Source organism: Pogonomyrmex barbatus, unplaced genomic scaffold (genome assembly GCF_055798465.1).
Source record: "Pogonomyrmex barbatus isolate J1 unplaced genomic scaffold, ASM5579846v1 scaffold5, whole genome shotgun sequence".
NCBI lineage: Eukaryota > Metazoa > Arthropoda > Insecta > Hymenoptera > Formicidae > Pogonomyrmex > Pogonomyrmex barbatus.
Window position 1 is genome coordinate 9,575,817 of NW_028297149.1, and position 22,057 is coordinate 9,597,873.

The following is a 22,057-nucleotide window of genomic DNA, read 5'->3' on the forward strand; positions in this document are numbered from 1 at the left end:
TTATTTTCACGCGTCATTTACGTAATTGACCGACAGGAGGGATATTCAGAACTATGTCTCGGGATCTCCATTTGCAGGGAATCATATGCGACGCGGATATAGAATTGATCGTGGATATGAATATTCTTAATGTGATATTAACGTGGAACGTCCCGTAATTTTGACGTCCCAATGGGGAGGGCAAAGGAATATTCGTATAATTTGAAACCGCCCCTGTGACAGTGGAAATTTTACGTAAATGCGATCAATGACAGGCCGAGAGAAATAGGTACGTGCGAACATTTAAGGTGTCATGTGTTTCACATAAGATGTCATGTATGTTACGTGCTGGCTCGAGTTAACTTGTAAGGCAAACCGATACACACACTTCGATGCAAACGTGCAATACCGGATGCTGACGTGGCACACACGATCGTATTGTAATACAATGGCCTGTCCTTCGGCTGCGTGCAACAGAGTATGCGATATCTACTAAATGAAAATGAGGGTCACCGCGACTTACAATGGCGCAAGCGAGAAAATTATGCATTGGCCCAAATGTGGTATCATCTGAATTAATTATTGTCTCGCGATTTTCAACAAGATGAGAAAATATTCCATTCATTATTGACTCACTATTCCATTATTATGTAAGTTATTATTATAACGTGCAGTTGGCATAAATATAAAACTAGTTTTTTTTTTAATTTTATTTTACTTATTTTTACATGTTCGAATAATATAATATTCGAGCGCGAGAGAAAATGATATTAAAAATGAACATCGCGCGTCATCGTTAAGATGGGATGGGAATTTTTCAATATTTCGAGATATATATATGAGTCAATCTTGCGTAGGAATGCAGCTATGAAAACAAGCGAACCTGTGAAATGAACCGTAAAATTCTGGAACACTAAACAGCACGATTTAAAGCATTACGCGCGAACAGGCAGGCAAAGGGAGAGAGATAGAAAGGGGGAAATGGAGAGACTTATTGCAACCTTGGTAATTTGTGGCAAGGATGCGAGTAGCACATATATTCCGGAACGCAACGAACCGACTGCAATTTCAACTCGATGCTTACAGTGATATATACGTAGGATAACTAGAAATTTAATATGAAAACGATACAGTACGATGGTTCTCCCCCGGAGATATTTTGCGGTTAAAATTTGGTATTATTCTCCTTCCCCTTTGTGCCTCAATTAACCCAGCAAAATGGCAATTACGCGAATTGTAATGAAAATAAATTGAAGTAACCCGGCGTCTACAATTGAAGAAGGATCCAACGAGGGACAAAGATCCGGCGGAAAATGTCTGATACTGATGAATAAAATATTTATCTTTTTCCCTCGATCTTTGTCCCTCGTTGAATCAGTAGTTAGGATTTGTTTTATATTAGACACTTTTACTACTCGAACCCATTTCATTTATAATGAAAGGATTTATTTTTTACACAAAGAATCGATATTTCAGAATATACATGATATTATTTTACTTCGACTTTTTAACATAAATATAAATTTTTAAATCAATATCTCAATTTTGCGAGCAATCTCAATTTTAAGAACTTTGCCAAGGAAATTGTCAACCTTCTATTGTATATATAATCCTGACAAAATTCACAACCGCACTGAGTTGCACAAACAAGAAATTGCAGTTATAAAGAGCCCGCAAGGGAGGGAACGGTTGTTATATACGTACAATAACAAACAACACAAAAAATTACGCTCGTTTATGAAACTTCTATCATTAATGCTTGTTAAATAGTGACAACAACTTTACAGAATCCTTATTTGCCCTACTAAAGTTAAAGCAATCTCTTAACGTTCCATATTTCATATTTACATATTTACACGGCATTTACACCTCTTACAATTTAATAACGAGTCAACATATTTAAATGTTTGAGGCATTCTATAATTTTTATGTAAAAATAGAATTTTTTGTGGAATAATTTATTAACGAAATTTATTTTCGTTTTATTTTCAAATTCTACTTAAATAATCTACACAGAATGCTTTGGATATATTTATTACAGGATTACATACGCAGAATTACATACTGTGATCTAATGTGCCAAGGGTCTTCTCTCGATTGATAACATCAATCCATTTGTTTGCTTACGTATCCGGTGTCTAATCTGCATGTTTATCACTATGCGAACCGAATGTGTACTTCAAAATTCGCACGACAAACAAGACTCTGCGAAAGCTTCTGCGGTCGGTGCGATCTCAAATTACAAAGCGAGAATGCAAACTTCGTGTTCTACTTCGCCATTATGCTGCTTATGCTTATGCGGTACATTACGATAATTGATAATATCTGCTTGATACATTTGACACCCTTCTTTCGTTTTGCATATGCGTACACTTATGTTAACAGTAAAGCTGTTTAATTGGACAAATAAAACCGAAAAAAAAAAGATCACTATTAGGGATACACGTGCGCGTACCCACGTAGAAATCAAGAAACCATTTAGCTCGAATGATTTATAGGCGTGTAGAGCCCCGTTGAAAATTTCATGATGCTTTTGGAGCGAAGCGTAGAAACGGTGTTCCGGTGTTTTTCATCCCAGTTTTGTAAGCGTCCGTGAAAAAAAAAAATCATCATCACCGTATTACTCCTACGTTCGAGCGCTCATAAAATCCAGAAAACGCTGCAAGGGATTGCTTTTCCTCTTGTGAAGTTCGAATGGTATTGTTGATGTACTGCATGTCGGTGAATGAGAGTATGGGGATGAATCCTTACGAGTCGAGTAGATATCATAAAATTCAAGCTATGTATAATAGATGCATTATTTTTCCATAAAATATCTCGTGCTGCTTTCATAATACTTGACACGAAAACATTTCCGATTTTCGCGCTCAATGACGCGTTGAATAATCGAACGTGTCCGAACGGACGTATATATATTTATTTCCCTAGTCAGATTATATAATTTACAAACGTCAATGCGCCGTTATCAGGTTTTAAGAGGATTTCATTTCAGAGCAGTAGAACGTACTTGTGCGAAAGAGAGCATTTTATTCTATCTTCGGTAATAGTAATTGTAAAAGAGATAAAGTAAATAATGTCACTGCGAGATAATTAATCGGCGTAATGATGTTCGAAAGTATGAACGCTGCAAAAGTTAAACTTTTAAACAGATTTTACAGTTGAATTGCGCAACAAAACGCGTGAAGTTCTTGTAAGTGTAACGAGCTTGGGGTTTATCTGTTCACATTTCTTCTATTTTGGCAAAAACTACCTCGTTCTAAATTCTATTCTACAAACACAGAAACAACGAAATTATTTTTTTTTGTTAGTAAGGGTTTCCAGCGAAATCGGTGGAAACTTTAGAAATGAATGAGTAGTCGAAACGGCGACCTAACTTTGTCCAAATTACACGGGTTGTAATGAGAGTTATTAAAAGCATCATTAATTAGTCCGTAAGGAGGTCGCTGCTTGTAGGTACTTGTCAAAAATAATTCCATTCGTTTTATCTCCCTTTATTTAAGCAGCGCTTATATATGATAATTATGAAAACGTCTACAATTTAAAAATAATTTTCTTATTAAGATTCTTATTAAGATTCAAATTTTATTTTGCAACTCACCTCGCAAAAGACACGTTGCGCCAATCGCGGTGAAAAACTTCCGATAATGATTCTGGTGTCCAATTCCTGAAGTAGCGATACATATATCTTTTATTAAAAAACGATTTCCATTTGACAAAGCATGGCTAATATACGTGAGCGCGATAAATAATACTAATGAAGCAAAAGAGATAGTGATGATTGCAATGTTGACAATTTTATTTGCGTCACAATTTTGCGCTCAGATTAAATTCTCATTTTGCTTTTTATATTATAATAAATACCAACAAATGTTTGCTCAGTCGTCTCCAAGGTACGAGTACAAATCGCCATTTGACCAGAAATTGGATTAATTCGCACACATCGACGATGGAAGTGCAAATTTAATCCCGACACGTCCGTATCGTTCCCAATCGATATCTCAGTGTTCATTTCGCGAAAACGAAACTTTGCATTTCAAAGCAAACGAATTACGGACGAAAGGAGAAAGACCAGCTATGAGCTGATCGATTGACCGAATTACCCGGCGCCTGCTGATCTCGATCCGACTATCCGCGAAGCGATAGCAATTGAGAGAATCCCCCGTTGTAGCATCGCGAAATCAGAGAACGAGTCAAGTGCGACTTTTTTACCTTCAAGGTTCGCAGTTGCTCCTTGTAGTCGTTCTCGGCGAACGTGATGGTGGCGGTGCATGTGATATTCGCCTGCTCCAGTTCCGTAACGAGATCGTTCACTGCCTGAAACAGAGAGAGAGAGAGAGAGAGAGAGAGAGAGGCGTCACACGTGCGGCGTGTTAAAGCACGCGCCGGAGAGCTAGCGGCGACGAGCGGCGGCCAGATAGATGCGGGAAACGGCGTGTGCCGTTCGTTTGTCCCGTCCCTATTTATTGGACAAAACGAGAATCTCGCACGTCATACAAATATCGCGCATCGTATGTCATCGATAGGATGGCGCGATAGGAATTACGTTTCGTTATTCGAAAGGGACCGCCGCGCCGTCGCGCCGCGCCGTTTCGCTCGTTTTCCCAATTCCGGCCATTTCTTCTCGCCTCGCTGTCTCGCACGCAATTTAATTGACAATATTCACAATTCTCTTATCTAACGTGATAACATATGCAAGCTTCGCGATAGCAATCTCACACACATACACACACACGGTACCCTCGGATACGGATTCGGATGTACGTGTAACACATTCGAGATACGAAACGTTTATTTCAAAAGTAGTTTAAGTCCAGTTTGGGAACAATATGAATTTTAACGAGGTGCATGTGTAAACCGACACGTCGATCACCGCAGCATTTTCATAATCACTTTTACATCGAATTTCGAGATGAGCGATTTACGTTGCGCGCACGCTTTATTAGAAATTTATCAGAAATTACAGTCTCTTTCCGTGGTGAGAAACTCGATCCTGTCGAAAGTTGCGACTGAAATTGCGAGAAAATGCATAACTTTTTTCGCGCGTATACAACGGTTGAAAAATTACATTGCAACGTAAATTGTCAATTTATTTGTTTTGCCTCTGCGTTCCGGAATGCGTCGCCCGTATGGGCTCGTACATCATATATTCCTAGACTACATTAAAGCCGGATATGACGTGTGGTAGCTTCCGTTGTAGTATAGCGACGGAAATTGGCCGAGAATTAACCGAAACGTGATACCGAACACGCGGCGCTCTGGTTAACTGCGCGTGAGTACAAATCGAAAGTTAATTAAAGCCGACATAACGGAAACTTCGTTGTATAGATCGCACGTTACGCCGGACACAAACGAACTTCCGCGGTGTAGTTTGCAATTAAACACGCGGTTACGTAAAGCGAGACAGAGAGATAAATATAATGTGGAAAATGTCCTCGCGCACATGACCGTGTCATTGCGCGCATTCTCATCGTATTTCAAATTCCACTTCATCTGATCTCGATATTTATACGGTAAAAGCGACGATAGGAGGTATTGAATTTATAAGTGGACATTTTTTGGGCGCAAATTTCAATCGCGATTAACGTCAATTGCAATCAGAACGCCGTTCTTTATGGAAGGAGCTGATTTTCTATCAAACATAATTTTTCAAATTGTCTTTGTACATTTTAATCATATTTCATACTCGCGCTTATTTATTCGAGAACATAAAATTAGAAAATTGTATTATCTCTACGGTGTGTTTGTAGATTTCAAATTTCTTATTGTTCTGTAATATTTCACAGTATTATGTAGTTTTATAAAAACTTCAAACTGGAAGATAAGATGAGCTTTAAGGGCTTCGTGCCCGGAGAAAAATGATATACCGCCCATCGGTATTGCGATCAAGTTATTTCCGGTTATTGCGGACTATCAAAGTGACAGGAAGCTGTTCCGATAAATACGGGGAGTTGGTTTCTACATGACATTCATGTTCCTTACGACCTACTTACCAAGGAGTACATGTCGCCCGTTTGCGAAAGCGCGGTGACGGTGTCCCATCCGAAGTGTTTGATCAATGCTATCCTAGCCGGATTGTGACTCGAATCCGGCGCGACGGTTCGCAGAAACAGGGGAAACTCATTGGAATCCGACAGGGCAGGTGCGGTCGAGCCAAATGATACCTGGATCACGTTCCAATAAGGAACAATTTTGGCCAGTGTCTCCGTGACTTCGGAACAAGCGGTGCCAAGAAGGAATGGCATCAGGTGTTTCTTCCTCGTCGAGTACAAGGCGTGAAAGAATCTATCCACAGCCACTCCGGAATCGCACTGAAAAGACAGAGAGGTAGAAATTTCGATATGGAGATTTAAGCTTAGCTATCTGCGCAGTAATATTCTCAATTATTTATTAAAAATATCTCTGAATTAAGGAGAAGGATTTATCATCGGAAGGTGCAATAAATATTTCAATATATGAATACACGTCGCACTAATTATTGAAATATTATAAATTATTTACTCATTCTGAAACTTCTTCGTTCAATGAAGATTCAGAATCTGAGAAAAATGAATTGAAGGATCAATTGAATATTGACGACAAAAATCATACGTTTTCTGAGCAAAGTAACCCATTACAAACGATGTAATTATTATTGCGAAGGAAAAAAGCGCGAAATGTCACGCATTTTTTCGAGTTGCAAATCAGCAATGAGTCGCTAAAACAAACGAGACGGAGACCTAGCGTGTCTTAACGAGCAATTATTCAGCGCGAGTGAAAACTGGAGCAAACTAGAGAGCGCGAAAAAAATCTCGAGGGCCTTCGTGAAGATGCAGGACGGCGAGTTACGAAGAAGTAGGGACGTCTCGATCCAACTTTTACAACACGAGTGCTATCCACTCCACATCTTGTTACGATTTCATTGGATCTCGATGAGAGGATCTCGATGCACTCAGAAGTCGAAATCATTCGAAGTCGACCAATCATTCTCGGAGGAGAAATTGGAGCATCCATCTTTTCCTATTGGACAATTCGAGTAGCCTTCTGCAAAATTATATTACATACTGACCCCGTGCGTTCAATTCTGATTTTGATAGCAATTAATGGTTGGAAACATTATTTTATGGAAATGTCAGTATCGAGTGGACCAAGTGGGTGAATTAGAAAAGCAGAGTACTGAAATCATGAGAGAGGAGAAAAAGCAGAGAGAATATGTACATATATGCACTTTAAGGTAGAAATCTATTATCGTGGAGTACATGCTGAGCAAATGCTCGTCATCTTCGCAGCACGTTTCCAGCATCGTGTCTGACAATATTCTGGACGCAACTACTGGCTTAACGAACGTCATGCGCCATGCATATCCATGACTTTCGCGACATTTCTGTTTACGCGGACACGAACAATCGTGTAAATTCTCATTCAACGTCGTACGCCAACATTAGTCGAGCCCTCAATCTGCTCGTTTCTAGGAAAGATAAATCGAATGACAAAAAATTAGCACTTATAACACGATTACAGAGCTCGAAACCTGTTGCGTATAAAATAAGATCAGTATTACTCAACATTCAAGAGCGAATGAATGCGGATATAATACGCGGATATGATTCGCAATGAGAGAGAAGATTTTCCGTGTTTATAATTTTTACTTTTTAAAATATCGCAAATTTTACAGTTTACAAAATAATTATAAAACGTAGAAAGTTAATAAATACGTAAGCTTTATACTTTATAATCGTATATGTCAACATTTATGTTGATTTTTTTCTACTTCGATATAAAATATAACAGATTTATCTTATTTTTTATAATATTTAGTTTTAATTATAAATGCAGGAAATATGAGAAATTTGTCTTTTAATGATTGATGTTGCGTGAGTACTGTCCTTACATCGATCATAATTCATCTCCGATAATTAAGATGTCAGCCGTGCTTCACGCTGCGGTTGACACATGGTCTGGTTTTCGCATCAATTGTCAAATTAGTAGATGCTGTTAGTCCGTAATGAATATCCTTAATTGCGCGTCTATAATGGACAGTCATAACTGGGCCATAATGCTCGTTCATTTACAAGCATAATTTGTATAACGGTGTAATTTTACTCTCTTTGCCTTTTATTAATGAATGAGAGCGACAGTCGAAAAACAATCTGACACGTTAATAAGTCAGCACGAAGACTGCGACGGGTTGGTTAAATAAATATGAGAATGCAATTATATAATAATCGCAAATATTTAACGTGCGACACATCGTCGCTTGGATTTAAAATTGAGGAATGAAAACGTGAAAATATCAACTACAGATATATCATATATACTGCAACAAGCAAAACAGATTGTGGGTAAATCCCATATTACATTTTTCATGGATGTCATGACAGCTTTGCGGTTCAACATCGTGGAACATGTAACCGCTGAGAGGGAGAGAGCGAGAGAGAGAGAGAGAGAGAGAGAGAGAGAGAGAAGAAGAAACATAGTCGACGTGCGAATCTGACAGCCAGGATAGCACGAAGCTTTCATGATAAATTACTATTATCTCGAGAGATAGAGAGGATCAATGGTGAGAAAGAGCGGTATCGACACGGTGACGAATGGAAATGGATTCTTGAAGCGTTCGCGCGAATTCTAGCATAAAATACGCGGACGGCGCGCGCGACTTACATAGCCACGTCGGTGAGACTAAGTTAAAAAGATCTCTCGGCTGGTACGAGACCTGGTTGGACAATTTTCAACTTACCTTTCTCGCGGTATTGAGTTTATGCACGTGGTCCGCAAATATTTTCCGCCGGAGAGACGAGTCGTCATCTTGAAAATCGACATTTGTGGAATATACGACCTGAATTCTCTTACGTGATACATCCGTCGGTCTACTTGTTACAACAACAGAAATGTATCTCAAGTATATTCTTTCACGTAAAAATTCGACTTTATAACCTAATCCCCGAGATTCGGAATATAAGCATTCGATGCAAATGTTTGCAACGTAAAGTTCTGTTGTTATCTTAAGCTTGTATGCTTTCTACGGTAAAAAATAGAAAGAGCTTTTTATTTAAAGAATAAAAAAAATGAGAAAGAAATGAGAAAAAAGAAAGAAGAAGAGAGAGAGATTTATATTGGTTGTAATTACTGCGATTCTCCTTTCCAAAACTTCCTCCGAGTTTAATTCGTACCCCTATATTCCGAAACAATAAATGTCGCTTGTCGTTGTTTAATGGGTTGCTCCCTTTTCTTGTTTTAATGGACAGCTCCCGTGGGGCGTCGTGTCAGTCTATTTTCCATATGTGCTTTTAAAATAAACTATGAATGATCATTGCGCTAGGTTTTACTGCCGTTGAAATGGCAGGTCGACTGGGCGCGCGTATAAATTTATAATCTTGTTGACTAGACTTCATAGACTAGACTTTTTATCGTCTATTAATCTTATGAGATTAATAATCTTCACGAGCCATTGTTCCTGCGTATATACCGATAAGAATATCTAGCTACAAAAGCAAGCTAAATTCCAACACTTTCCATATTCGTTTACGAGAATTACTTTTGTATATACATCACAGAAAGCTGTTTGTACGAAACTTTATATTCTTCAGTTAATTCAATTTTCATTAACCGCAACTTCCGCTATCCTGATAGAATCGAGTTATCCCGCAACGCGGAATAAAAATTAAAAAAGGAAAAAAAAATTTGCGAATTGCACGTGCCGTTGTAAAAGAACTGCAGACCGTCTTTACTTCACTTTGTAATAGCCTTTGTAGAAATAATCAGAAAAAACTCCGGTAGCCGGATCCACCTCGTAAAATACATTTCAGCGAAGCGCGTTCGCGGCGTGTGTATGTTTATCCAAACTACTATAACGCTTTTCCCGTAGGTTTATTGTTAAAACGGGGGAAATTTTCACGAAAATATTAACACCAAATGCGGTTTATGCGCCAGCCATCGGTTCCTGGTATGGCGATCGCAATCTGCATAGAATTCCGCATTCCGTGAAAAAAAAAAAGATTACCCTCGCTGCACATGGGGATTCGTCGGCGTGCCTTATCTACACGGTCGAAAGTCTCTCGGGGATACTTTTATATCCCCCGTTCAGTCTACCCGCGTCGAATAAGCCCTTTAGAAACGTCAGACAATAAACGTCTGCTTGGTCCTCCGAGATCGTCGGTGTATCGACATCCTGAAAATACAATCCGCTTCGTCCACCGATTGTTCCGTATGATATCATGCGTTTACATGCGCGCGCGCGCGCGCGCGCGTGTGTGTGTGTGTGTGTGTGTGTGTGTGGTCACGATAGTGTTGGGTGCGTCTAAGTTCACTATCGATCAAAGGCTTTGAGAGTCGAACTGCCTCATGAATGAGGGTGTAACCGAGACAATGGTAGAACGGGACGTTTTGTGCCGCGTGTATTCTTGCCGAGAGGCCGGACGTGTAAGACAATGATACATGGAAGTGGCGAGAGAAGACGACGAAGAATAAGGTCGGGAGAGAGCGAGGGCCGTGAATTTCCGGAGATCGATGCGCTGACCTAGCAGGTGCGCCTAGGAGAGCTTGGCTGTTGATATCTCTTTCTTCGGATGCTCCTCATCCGTGCCTCATCTCGCTCGCCGCGTCGCTTTATCCGCGTCATGAAGATCGCTGACGCTGTAATATACGAGACGACGCTCCGTTCGTCATGAGCCGACGGATAAATCGTTGTCGGTCAGACAGAGGAATCTGTTTCGCGGTCAGACATTGCGGAAGAAACAATCGCTATGATATAATCACCCGCTGGCCGGCCGCCAAGCACAAGTTGAAACATAACTTGCATGTATCCCTTCGCTCCTCCCCGGTCGCCGTCGAGATTCGAGATTCGAGACCGCACATGGTTCCATATTTGCATAAATTGTAATGCACGTTTTTATCTCGATCAAGAATAACGCGATATGGAAAAAAAAACAAATACGGTAGAAAAAAATTATTCAAGTGAAAATGTATAGATAACCGATCGTTATATATCGTTTCCCGCGATATCGTAATTAATTTATGAGGATGAAAGCGAAAGTATGTCGATGCCTGTGATTTTTGTAATAAAGGACTGGCGGTTGAAAAAGTGGCAGGAAAGAAGAAAAAACTGGGACGCGATGCAGGGCAATTGTGAGTGGTTATTTTACCGGGCTCTTTACATCCTTATTAGTGTCATCGGTAATGAACGAAGCTGAGCGAAATGGTTAAACCGCCCCATTCAGAGACCCGTTCTTTTCATCTCACCTCTATCTCTCCGGTTTTCTCTAAATGAGATTTTTATGAGACAATTTCTTCGAGCGAAATTGTTTTATGATCATATCCCAAATGTCAATAAAACAGGAAAATCGAACGGCGGATGATAACAATGTGATTTTAAACCCATCAATCAGTATGTGCCACCGTCCATGATAGATGCCATGGGAAAACGCCTGTGGGGATTCGTATAAAGGGCAGATATACAATTTTCCTGTTCGTAGTATATTCTCTGTATTTTATTTTTGTATCCTTCGACAAAACCAACCACGTAATATCTCATTTTACGGATCCTTATCAGCATTTACAGAAAATATATAAAATGTATATATCTGCAGGGGAAGAGAACGCTGGAAAAGTCTAAAACTCCGACCGAACGCGGTCGACACAGACAGCCACAATTGTTCCGCAACCGTGAATATCTCGATACAAAAGGACATCGGTTCTATTTTTGCTCGGTGATTCTCATCGCATAGCTGCATTCCGTGCCATTGTCTCGTTCTTGTTTTGTTCCAATATGCGCCTTTCACCATTATCCATTATCGCGCGCAGATACTGCACCGCCTGCCAGAAGAAACCAGGAAGAAATTTATCGATGGCGATGCCAATTGCCGCAACGGATGCCTTTTTTTTTTATCCGTTCACTGTGAATTGCAAACTGTTGGAACGCTATTTATGTGTGTGCGCGTATACACAAATATATAGGAGTGCCTTCAAGTACGAAGGCAATCTTCGTTCATCAAAAGTATCACGCCGCGTGGGCGAATACCCACGCAATTTTCATTTCGATCCCTTTCATAAATCGTACGGAAAAAGGCTTCCGAGTTTCTTTATCAGAGGCTCATTTTGTTTGTCGTACGCTTCATCTCTATCTTTATTCAGTGTTTTAGTTGCTCGCGAAAGGCAATCACGATATAGATAAAAACTCTCGCACAAATCTCTCGATACCGACATCCTATAAAAGAATACCGAAGAAAAAACTCTGTGTTAAATTCGTATTTACGTGTCCCTATTTCTTCTCTTTGTAGGATTCTACCGCGATTCTATAGATTATAGAAACTATTTATCGACATCTAAAGTTAGGTAAATATAACGAATATTTATTAATTCATAGAAAAGTGTCCTTTCTAAATAGTGCTTTTGATGTTTAAATAAGCATCTATAAATATTTTTATCTTTATATCATCTTGTTATTTTACATGCACACTATCGATTGGATCTGCGAGCCGTAATGAAAAATGTCTTACGACGGTTTTATTTAAATTTAACATGAAATTTCTCAATACGTTCGCCTTTTAAGACGATACGGTCAAAGAGAATATTCTATCTTACAGTAAGATTGAAGTCGGCGAAATTATGTCGATCATAGTTTAGAATTTAACTAGAGTCCACATGAACCTTGATATTTTCAAAATGAAACTCTTCCTTGTTCAACAAGGGTGTCGATATGACTGCATGACATCATTGGATCAAAATCTCTTTCTCTCTCCGATAAAATTATATTATTATTTGCGGAAAGTTTCGAGTAAAGTACTTATGAAAATGCAGAGCGAAAAGTATCTTTCTACAAAGATACCAGAAGCATTTCAATATCGTTAATGTAATACCACTAGCGTTTCACCTAGAAAAACTTTGATAAAACTCAAATTTGTGAAATTGTATCATCCATAGTTGATTTACAATTTGACGAGAATTTACGAAAGATCCTTGACACGCTTACGCCGATCTATGGTGTAATCCTTGAAGAAACCCCGGGAGACCCTTCGAGGATCATAAGTTACCCTATAAGCGGTAAGCTTTACCATTCACCCCATATATCCTAAAAACGCGTGCTTTTAAGTCTAAGACTTGAAACGTGGTTAGATGCGAGATCTGGCATAAAATTTTTTCTCTCCGTTTCTCTTTCTTTTTTTCTGCGACAGAGAAAATAATCAGTACTTTAGATAAGTTTGGGTTAAGACATCTCGTCGAGATGGAGCTTGAAGAAAGTAACATATAATACTAGGATTTAGATAATACCAATGGAGAAATTGCGTTTCTCATAAAATCGCCTGAGTGCAACTTTCTCTTATCATACAAAAAGACGTGAAATACCATTTCTGTCATTTCGTTCTTTCTGACGCGTACTATTTATATTAATTGAGATTATCTGACATTAAAAGAGAAATTTAATAAGCGACGCAATAATGAGGAACCGTTATAAAGTGCTTTCTTATATATCCGTGAATCTCTCTGAATAGTGACAAATTTATAACGAGACTCCAGACAATTAGATTCCAGAAATAGTTATAGAAAATTATTATAGAAAATTGCTGCAAATTCTATAACGTCATTTTGCATTTTCATCTGAAACGGAAATAAGAGAAATTTTGCTGTGATTGAATGTGGGATGCACTTTTACGCTACGTTCTCCCGCCAATTTGCCTTCTATTGCAGCGTCGCAATTGCATCGTGCGTTACATTCTTTAAATTTTAACTTTGTCATTTGTATATATTTATGTATCTCTACATGTATAATATTAATCATTAAGAGCGTAATCTCCTGATATTTAATATTACGATATTGAGTACGCTTATTTTTATGAAAACTTTCTTTTAAAATTGCGAATAAATATTTTCATTTAAATAAAAAAGTTTAATATTACATGATTACAGGACTAGACTACTAGTGAATTTGAATGCACAACATTTGCACGAATGTTTGCATTATATATTTATAATAAAATAGTTGATTAGAATAGTTAAAATGTATCAGTTAGTTTGAACAACGTATTCTATGCACGACAATAATTAAAAACAGTAATCAATATTACATGTAATTAACACTGGGGATGTCACGTGCTGTTTCAAACTTACAGTGTTTCAACTACTATTATTGCTATAATAATGTAATACAATTACAACTTAGATCTTAATGTTAATTTTAAGGTTAAACATAATGCGATACATATGCATACAAATGAGATGATTTAAATTACAAAGAATTATCCCAAGATGTAAAATGAATTTCCGGTTGAATAATCATGCGTAATATTTGGAATTATAGACGCAACTTCCGGGAAAATCTTTAGACAAAAGATTATACCGCTTTTCGACTAAAATTACATTGTCAGTAAAACGGTTAATCTACAGGTAAGGAAAGAAGTTCAAAATGTTTGGAAAAATAAATAAGTGAAATAAGTGATAAAAATAACGATAATAAATCTTTTTGCTTACAAAGACGATTTCGGGACTTATATTGATATACATCCCGATTTAGATAAAATGATATCCGTTAGAGCGTATCCGTCTTTGATGTTAAACCGGATTCGGCTCGATATTCATCGGTTGCCTACAAGGCGGAATATAAGAGAGGATCCAGGGATTGCGTAGAAAGAGGATTTTCCATCGAGGGATAATGGCAGGAGGGAGATAGACGGAAACGAGATGGACCGTGGCAAGCGAACGGGTCACACAGAACGTACGAAAAAGCCAAAAACGATGCGGCCACGCGTAATTGTTCTCTTTCGATTCTTTAAATTGGAGAGAACATCTCTCTCCCTCTCTCTCTCTCTCTCTCTCTCTCTCTCTCTCTCTCTCTCTCTCTCTCTCGTCACAGTCAAAACGAGCTTTCGCGCCCAGGCTTTCTTTGATTGAATTCCACGTCGCTGACTTTTCTCGATTTCCACGTCGTTTCTAGAACGTCGGGGATGCGCACTCCAAATCCCTCTCACCTACACGTTTGGAAAAAGTTCCTCGCGTGTATCCCGACGGTGATAAAAGTTTCGTATCTTCACTCGACGCGAAAATCTGCGATAAATTTCCGTTATCATTTAAGAACATGAAAAGATTATAATTGTCTTTCAACGTAATTATTCCAACGTATCTCCACTAATGCTTAATTATAACGATTTAAACCGTAACGATCGGACGCTCTGATCACTGGCATTTATAAAGTGGACAGAATGAGATATTTGATTAATCGCGATTTGAAATAGTACTATAACGAATTCTTACGTAATTAAAATCTCGGAAAAGCGTGGAACTTCGTAGGAAGCCTCATTTTCATTATTCTCATCAATATAGTTGTTGCACGGTTCGCCATCAGCGCCGTCGCCTTTAGGTATATATTCAAAATACAACGACGGGGAAAAGGGTGCGGTCCAAAGAAATAGCATAAGAACGCAGGTCTCCCGTGTACCATTACTTCGCAAATTTTGCCCCTTTCAGAAGTTGGAGTTCTGTAATACTCCAAGTTAAACGCTGCACCCTCGATATCATTGTTTGCTGTTAGATGGCTAATGAGAATTTACAATTCAGCCAGTTCAGCATCCCCTGAACTCTAGCCACCTGTAATTGTTCGCTTTCCCAAACGTTTTGTTAATTAAATCATTCCCGATGAAATGCGAGGAAAGGACCGATCTTCCATCATCGATAGTGTTATACTCCTTTTTAACGCGGCTTTTAAAATTAACGTAAACGCAGACTGCATTTGATGACTCTCCTTTATAAAATTTTCTAAATAACCGTGCCGTTAAATATTTCGTATCTTCTTCAGCAATTTCTATCTTTGTTCTGTCTCTATCATAGATACCGACGTTAACGAGGTTCAGCCTTAATGATTCTCTTTGCGGAAAATACAAAATCGTTCTTTTAAGTTTTAATTAATCTATTTCTTCGGGAACCATTAGCTTTCCCAATCGAACGACTGACGCGGAGTATGCGCGAGTTCACTACGGACTTTGCGATCTGAATGCGAGAGTGTCGTCGAACGTGACGCGATTCCGCATGCCGGTCGCGGTGCCGATTAGTTTTTAACTCGGTAATTTGCGACGGGAAATTTCGATTACCTCACGGAGTGGACCACTTCGTATGCCGCGAGGCTCGCGGGAGGCATTCGGGGAAAGATCTTCCATCTTGTGGGATGTGCCGGGAGATTTTAAGGATGCGCGCTGGGGTATAATGAACACTTTGGACGGATCTCGTCGTGGCGGGGGCGAGGGTCGCGGCGATGACCGTCGGCAATTAATCAAAGTTCCTCGCCTCTCTCGCGGAAATGGTACAGGGAAAATTGCCCGTGGCTACGAAGCCCCTCCAATCAAACGCGAGATAACGACGATTTCCAGCGCGCCGTAACTCTTTCGGTTTACGCAAATGTGGCCACGTATGTCAATAAAATGCTTCTGAATTAATTTGAGACGCCGTGAAACTCAAATATCGATATCGTAATCGCGAAGCGAGATAGAATCGTTTTGTACTCCGACGGGAATAAATTTTAGCGGGATTTGTTTTTTTTTTTTTTTTTTTCAGATCTTACTAACGATATTAGATATTACTAACGTACACATTAATAATCGAGCGATAGCAGGAGGAGGTGCTTTCACGGATGCTCTCCCCTGGTGCGGTACAAGCGTGCAATTCAGACAAATAAATTTTGATGCTTCATTATTATGTAACTTGCGACGGGCTCGTTGAAGCGGAAAGCAGCGTGGCATACATTTAAATAAAAGCGATACGCTGATACGAGCATGGCGTCGTAGAGAAATGAGGAAGACTCGAAATATTAATTTTCAGGAAAGTCGCGGTCTCACGGATATCATATACGAGGGATACATTTTTTTTCGTATCGACCAAAAAGTCGCCGACGAGGTCGATGGCGTGTTGTGTGTGTGTTGATTTTGGAATAAATTTTCGTCCGAGTTTCCTCCGATATCGAACGCGATGCGTTCCATCGTCGAACGTAATACACGCGAGAATTCCAAATACGGGCAAATTTAATGTCGCGCCTAAACTTGATCGCGCATAATCTATACGTCCTTGGGGAACAGAATCAAACAGGTATTTCTGCATGTGTATGCTCGTTGTTGTGGACGTGCACTCATGCGTGTGCACTTCGGGTTTCTATCGAAGTCGCGAATCGATTGTAACGGAATTTCAACGAAAATTCATGCGTTCGACTAGCGAGGAGTGAGCGAAAATTCCGCTGACATTCATTATCACAACGTCGACGGATTTAACATTTTTCGAAAAATATTTTCTCGACATGCGAGCAAAATATTTCGTTTATAAATCTCTTTCTGCATTATTGACATTATGACAAAACACGTCTATTACTACCACCCGATAAATTATTATTACTTTTATTAAAATTTCACCCTGCGATCGAGATGGCATTATATTCACGTACGTTGCTGCCGTCCTTGAAAGTAAGAGCTTTCTGTTTCAGTGAGAGAAATTTTTATCGCCACCTTTTCACTGGACGACATCGTGATTCAGCAATATGCTAATCTTTTCGCATTACGTAAGCAATATCTTGACATGCAAACGTACGTGCATATAATTATTCATGCCGATGGTTTTCAAGAGCCTTCGGAACTTCGAAGAGAAAAGTGGCAGCGCGAAGAAAGCTTTTCGATAAGTTAAATTTGTGACTGTAATATCTTTCCCATCTTTTTTACTTTTCTTTTCCATATGGTCTAATTCGCATTATTTTTCTGAAAAGAAAGATAAAAAAAGATGATTTCTTCAAGAATTATGTCTATGGAAAAGATAGTCTAGGGAAAAGATGAGATAATTATATTAATTTTGAAAGTCATAGAGAATGTTCTTTTGCTATATTAAATTAGGATTTGAATCCACGAAGAGTTAATTTTGCTTATATTTTTGTTGAGCATGCAAGGTGCTTCGAACTTGTCAAATCGAACTCTTCAAGTTTTCGCTGCAAATACCGCGATATTACTCATTAATTTCAGGAACAATAGCGGCCCAGCATCGCTTTGATAATGTTGCACAATCAATAATTTATTAGCGTTGTGGTTGCGTGCATTAATAGACAAACTATTCTCTCGTAATTTTCCCAGAGGTGAATTCAAGCTCTTTTGGTGATCCCGTAGGAAACATTTTAAAGCAACAAAAATTAAATTCGTAGCGCTTGCCAGAATTAAATCTTTCATAGCAAAATTAATAATTTAACTCCTAGTTGGTTGGACGGAATCTGTATACTGCTCCAAGATAAAAAAAGGTTTTATCGCGTTATTTACTTAAAATTCATGAATGTATTATATTAATTTGTTGCATTTGAAACGAGTCTAGAAATGAAAGCTTTATTTTGAAAATGAATATAGTTCTAAATATAATTCTATATTCCTGGGATTAAAATTAAGTGATAGATATAAATTGTATTAATCTCTTTGCCATATCTATTTAATTTACCGGTCTTAATTACATTTGTACTATTTTGTAAACTCAACGACAGGAATTATTATAAATTCGAGGAAATCCTATTTGGTCTCTCTTAGTCACCTTTCGTATTACTATTAAGGCGCGGTAATCTCTTTCGAAATGAGTTAGGTTAATTAACAAAATCTCTGGAAAACAGCGAATGTTTCTCATAAATCGCGATCATTAATTTACATTAATGATAAATATGAGAAATCCTGCATTTAAATTGACACGTCAGTTTTCGCATATAACTTGATGCGATGAAAAATTAAGAAAGTTCTAGATTATAATTAACTTTATTTACAATATTATGCAAGTTATATGTTTAAAAAACAAGATATCGTGTTATAAATTCAAGCAAACTTGGCATGTTTTATCGTCAAATTATCGCGATGTCGCGTACGCGAATACAAATTTTTTTAACAATTACGTATATATATCTTCATAAAGTATAATTTAAATTGTAAGAAATTTCCTTGCAAATGTGAAAGGTACGCGTTTGTTTTTTTCATAAAACATTATTGCGTCAATATTAAATACGCTAATAAATGTATATTATCTAAATCAAAATCGGCATCAGCATCCCCCGAGCGATTCTTATCTTCCTCATTCAATTTCGTGAGATTCCGGTTTGCGGATAGTCTGGTGTTGTTGCGTTGCTTTCCTCAAGCAGGTCAAAGTTTGATTATTCTTTGTTTTATCCGATGCGCAATCTACAAAACTTTTCGCTTGTTCAACGCTTCTCCTTCTGCTCCTTTTCGACAGGAAGCACGAAAAGCCGGTGGGGCTGCTTTCTGCAACTTCCCTCGGTCAAAGATTAGTTAAATCGCAGATAGCCCGCGGTTTTCATCCGGCATTTCCGGTTCAACGGAGAATGTGTCTACGTGCTGATTCGCGACATGCACAGAGATGCCGCACGTTCGCGGACAGATGCGGAGGCATTTACGTGTGCAGAGAACTCGCTAGAGACAAAGCTAAAGGCCACACGACCCTTTGGATTTGCTCATAACGAGATACCTGCCCGCGGTGGCAGCTTTGAGAATGAGAAGTCACGCAAGTTCGAACTCGAAGCGAACAATCAGAAATTTATGCGCGCTTCCCTGCATAGTAATGTTGTGAAGCACGATTTCGCGTTAAGTGAATTATGTCCTCCATTTCTGAAGCAAAGTTCTCCAACAACGTTCGTATCGCGCATACTGAATTTTACTATCGATAATCTATAGACATTACATATTAATTGATATTGTAGCTTTTTAAGCGTATTTGATTAAAAACATCTAGGATACGTGGAAAGTGGACAATACAGAGGATATAATCCAAGAAATGCTGATTGCAATAAACCTGCTTGTTATGTCGAAATTGACTATTTAAAAAATTATTAGAAAGCAGTTTTTTTGAAGAATCGTGCGAGTTCTTTCCTTTAATGCGAAAGACAGTTTTCAGTCTTGAATTACTCCGTTAAGATTACGCCATGTCGTCCGGCTTTGTACATGGAGTACAATGCGTCTTAACGACGATACATTATAAAATATTAAAAGGATAGCTCGCTCTCTCAAGTGTAATTACAAACGTCAACGGGGATGATCGAAAAAGGCGAATGGTCTCTCTTTTATTTCGTCAGCTTTTCTACGACGACCTGCGAATGTTCCCGTTTAAAAGTGTTTGTTAATTGCAAAATACGTAATGACGGTGATGTGCTGATCTACAGTATACTCTGAATTTATAATATTAATGTACATTATAAAATTCTGACTTGCGTCATTGCGTCATTCTGTTCGACAGGTGTTATTTTATAACTATTGGCGACTGTCGCTCCATTAAATAAATGCCGCGTACGCGCAAAACTATTTAGGATTTAATGTTGCGAAGGCGTACCACGGTGTGAACTCTCAAACGCGCGGTAATTCCCGGCGCTTTGCCTTCATTCGAATGCGGACGAAACAAAACGTCGGTTTAATCGCGCCGCGTTCGTGACCAAACCACAATTCGTTACCACCACTCGCGCTCCTCCACTTTTAGAGTAAACACGAGGTCATCTTGTTTTGTAAACTGCATTCGGTATGCACGCCAGTGCATTCGCCAATTTACTCGAAATCCGTCCGAATTTCAGATGATCGTCGGAGCGCGAGTCGTATCGAAATGATTAACGAGACTCGATATTGAAAACGAGATTTCCCCTTTCCCATCCCGACGCAAAGACAATAGATTTTACAATGAATCGTTTCGAAACAAACGTCATTTCACGCGGCATCAGAATCCGTCTTTCTGGAAATAGGGATAAAGGATCTATCCCTATCTAAGGATCTAATCCCAAGGTTTCATATATTAAAATAATCCTGAAATATTTTGGCGATGAAAAGAATGCATTTACATATATGCATAGCATTTCTCCTTACGCGACGAGAAACTCCGCATGTGCTGAAGCAACATTAGGAGAGCCAGAGAGGTCTCGCTTGATGTGCTGATTTCGCCATTTTTTTTCCTACGGGCGCGGTGTAAAATGCGTGAGGAAATGTAAATTATAATAGAAGTGAGAGAAGAAGACGAGAAAATTTGAGAGAAATCTGTCTATCCGCTCAGCGATCTCACTGAAGCGTAAACGGAGTCGTACAGCATATTATAAAAGAGTCTTAATTAAACATATCGTATTTCCGCTTACATTTATATGAAACGTCTCCACGAATTGACAAAGTAAAATCTAGATTGCCCGTGTCGCAATTATTCTATACTTCACTTCATTGAAATGCACGGAAACGAGCATTTTGCTAGTTTATATTGTTTTTCCTTTTAAGCGGCCTTTATTGGCGCGAGTCTGTGTAACCGAAGGACGAAAGGGGAACCGATCGCCATCATTATATTTCAAAGCGCAACTTGAGCGAGCATTGCGAAGAGTATTTCCTATGGAAGCACCGCAGACCGTTGGAGCGCTCTATGGTAGTTAGGTCGCGCTGCCAGAAGATATTCAAAGCTATTCCGAAGCGAGGCATCTGACAGCGGTTTCGGTTTGTCGTCGGAAGACCATGCGGCAATGTTGGGCAAACAGAGAATTTGCGAACTGAGATTAGGAGTAGTTTCAGAGGCTTAGGCGGGAATTTAGAGACCTTAAGAGTCACAGATTCGAGATTAATTAATAAGCGTTTTCAAACGCGAGACAAATTATTTATCTCGCGTCTCATATTGAGGCATACTCGCGGTACCTCTTCACCTTTTCCCTCGTGCCTTACATTATGCAAATCCGCGCTTTCCTTATATCGCACGTATTACACGGCATTTCCGTGATAACGTCAAAGTAATTGCGCGCGAAGACCTTGCATATCTCATCATGCGCCTCGTGTGAGCGCATTATTACGACGCCTCAATGCACCAATGCAAAACTATTTTTCGCAAATTACAAGAGCGAACACGCGAGGAACAGAGTTCCAAATGATATTTTCAACTCTCCGATGGGAGATTTCATAATGAGCAGCTACTGATTACCGAAAGGATGATGTGATTTAAGCATCGATGCAGAAGAATTAATAAAAGTTTGACCGTCAAGTACATACACATATATATATATATATATATATATATATATATATATCTTGATATATATATATATATATATACTATATGCAGATTTGACTAGCAGAGGAAAAAGTAAGTAATTCCGGTG

At 38.8% G+C, this 22,057-nt stretch overlaps 1 protein-coding gene across 5 annotated transcripts in view; it reads right to left on the bottom strand.

Annotated features, from left to right (window-relative positions):
* Positions 1–22,057, bottom strand: part of GABA-B-R3 (gamma-aminobutyric acid type B receptor subunit 3) — a 60,806-nt gene that overhangs the window by 28,532 nt on the left and 10,217 nt on the right. For all 5 annotated transcript variants that reach the window (XM_089082054.1, XM_011639195.3, XM_011639194.3 and 2 more), the window contains exons 3-5: positions 5,970–6,287; positions 4,189–4,293; positions 3,578–3,643 (exon numbers count right to left, since the gene is read on the bottom strand). In XM_089082054.1, coding sequence (XP_088938180.1) covers positions 3,578–3,643; positions 4,189–4,293; positions 5,970–6,287 — 489 coding nt within the window. The remainder of the gene's footprint in view (positions 1–3,577; positions 3,644–4,188; positions 4,294–5,969; positions 6,288–22,057) is intronic.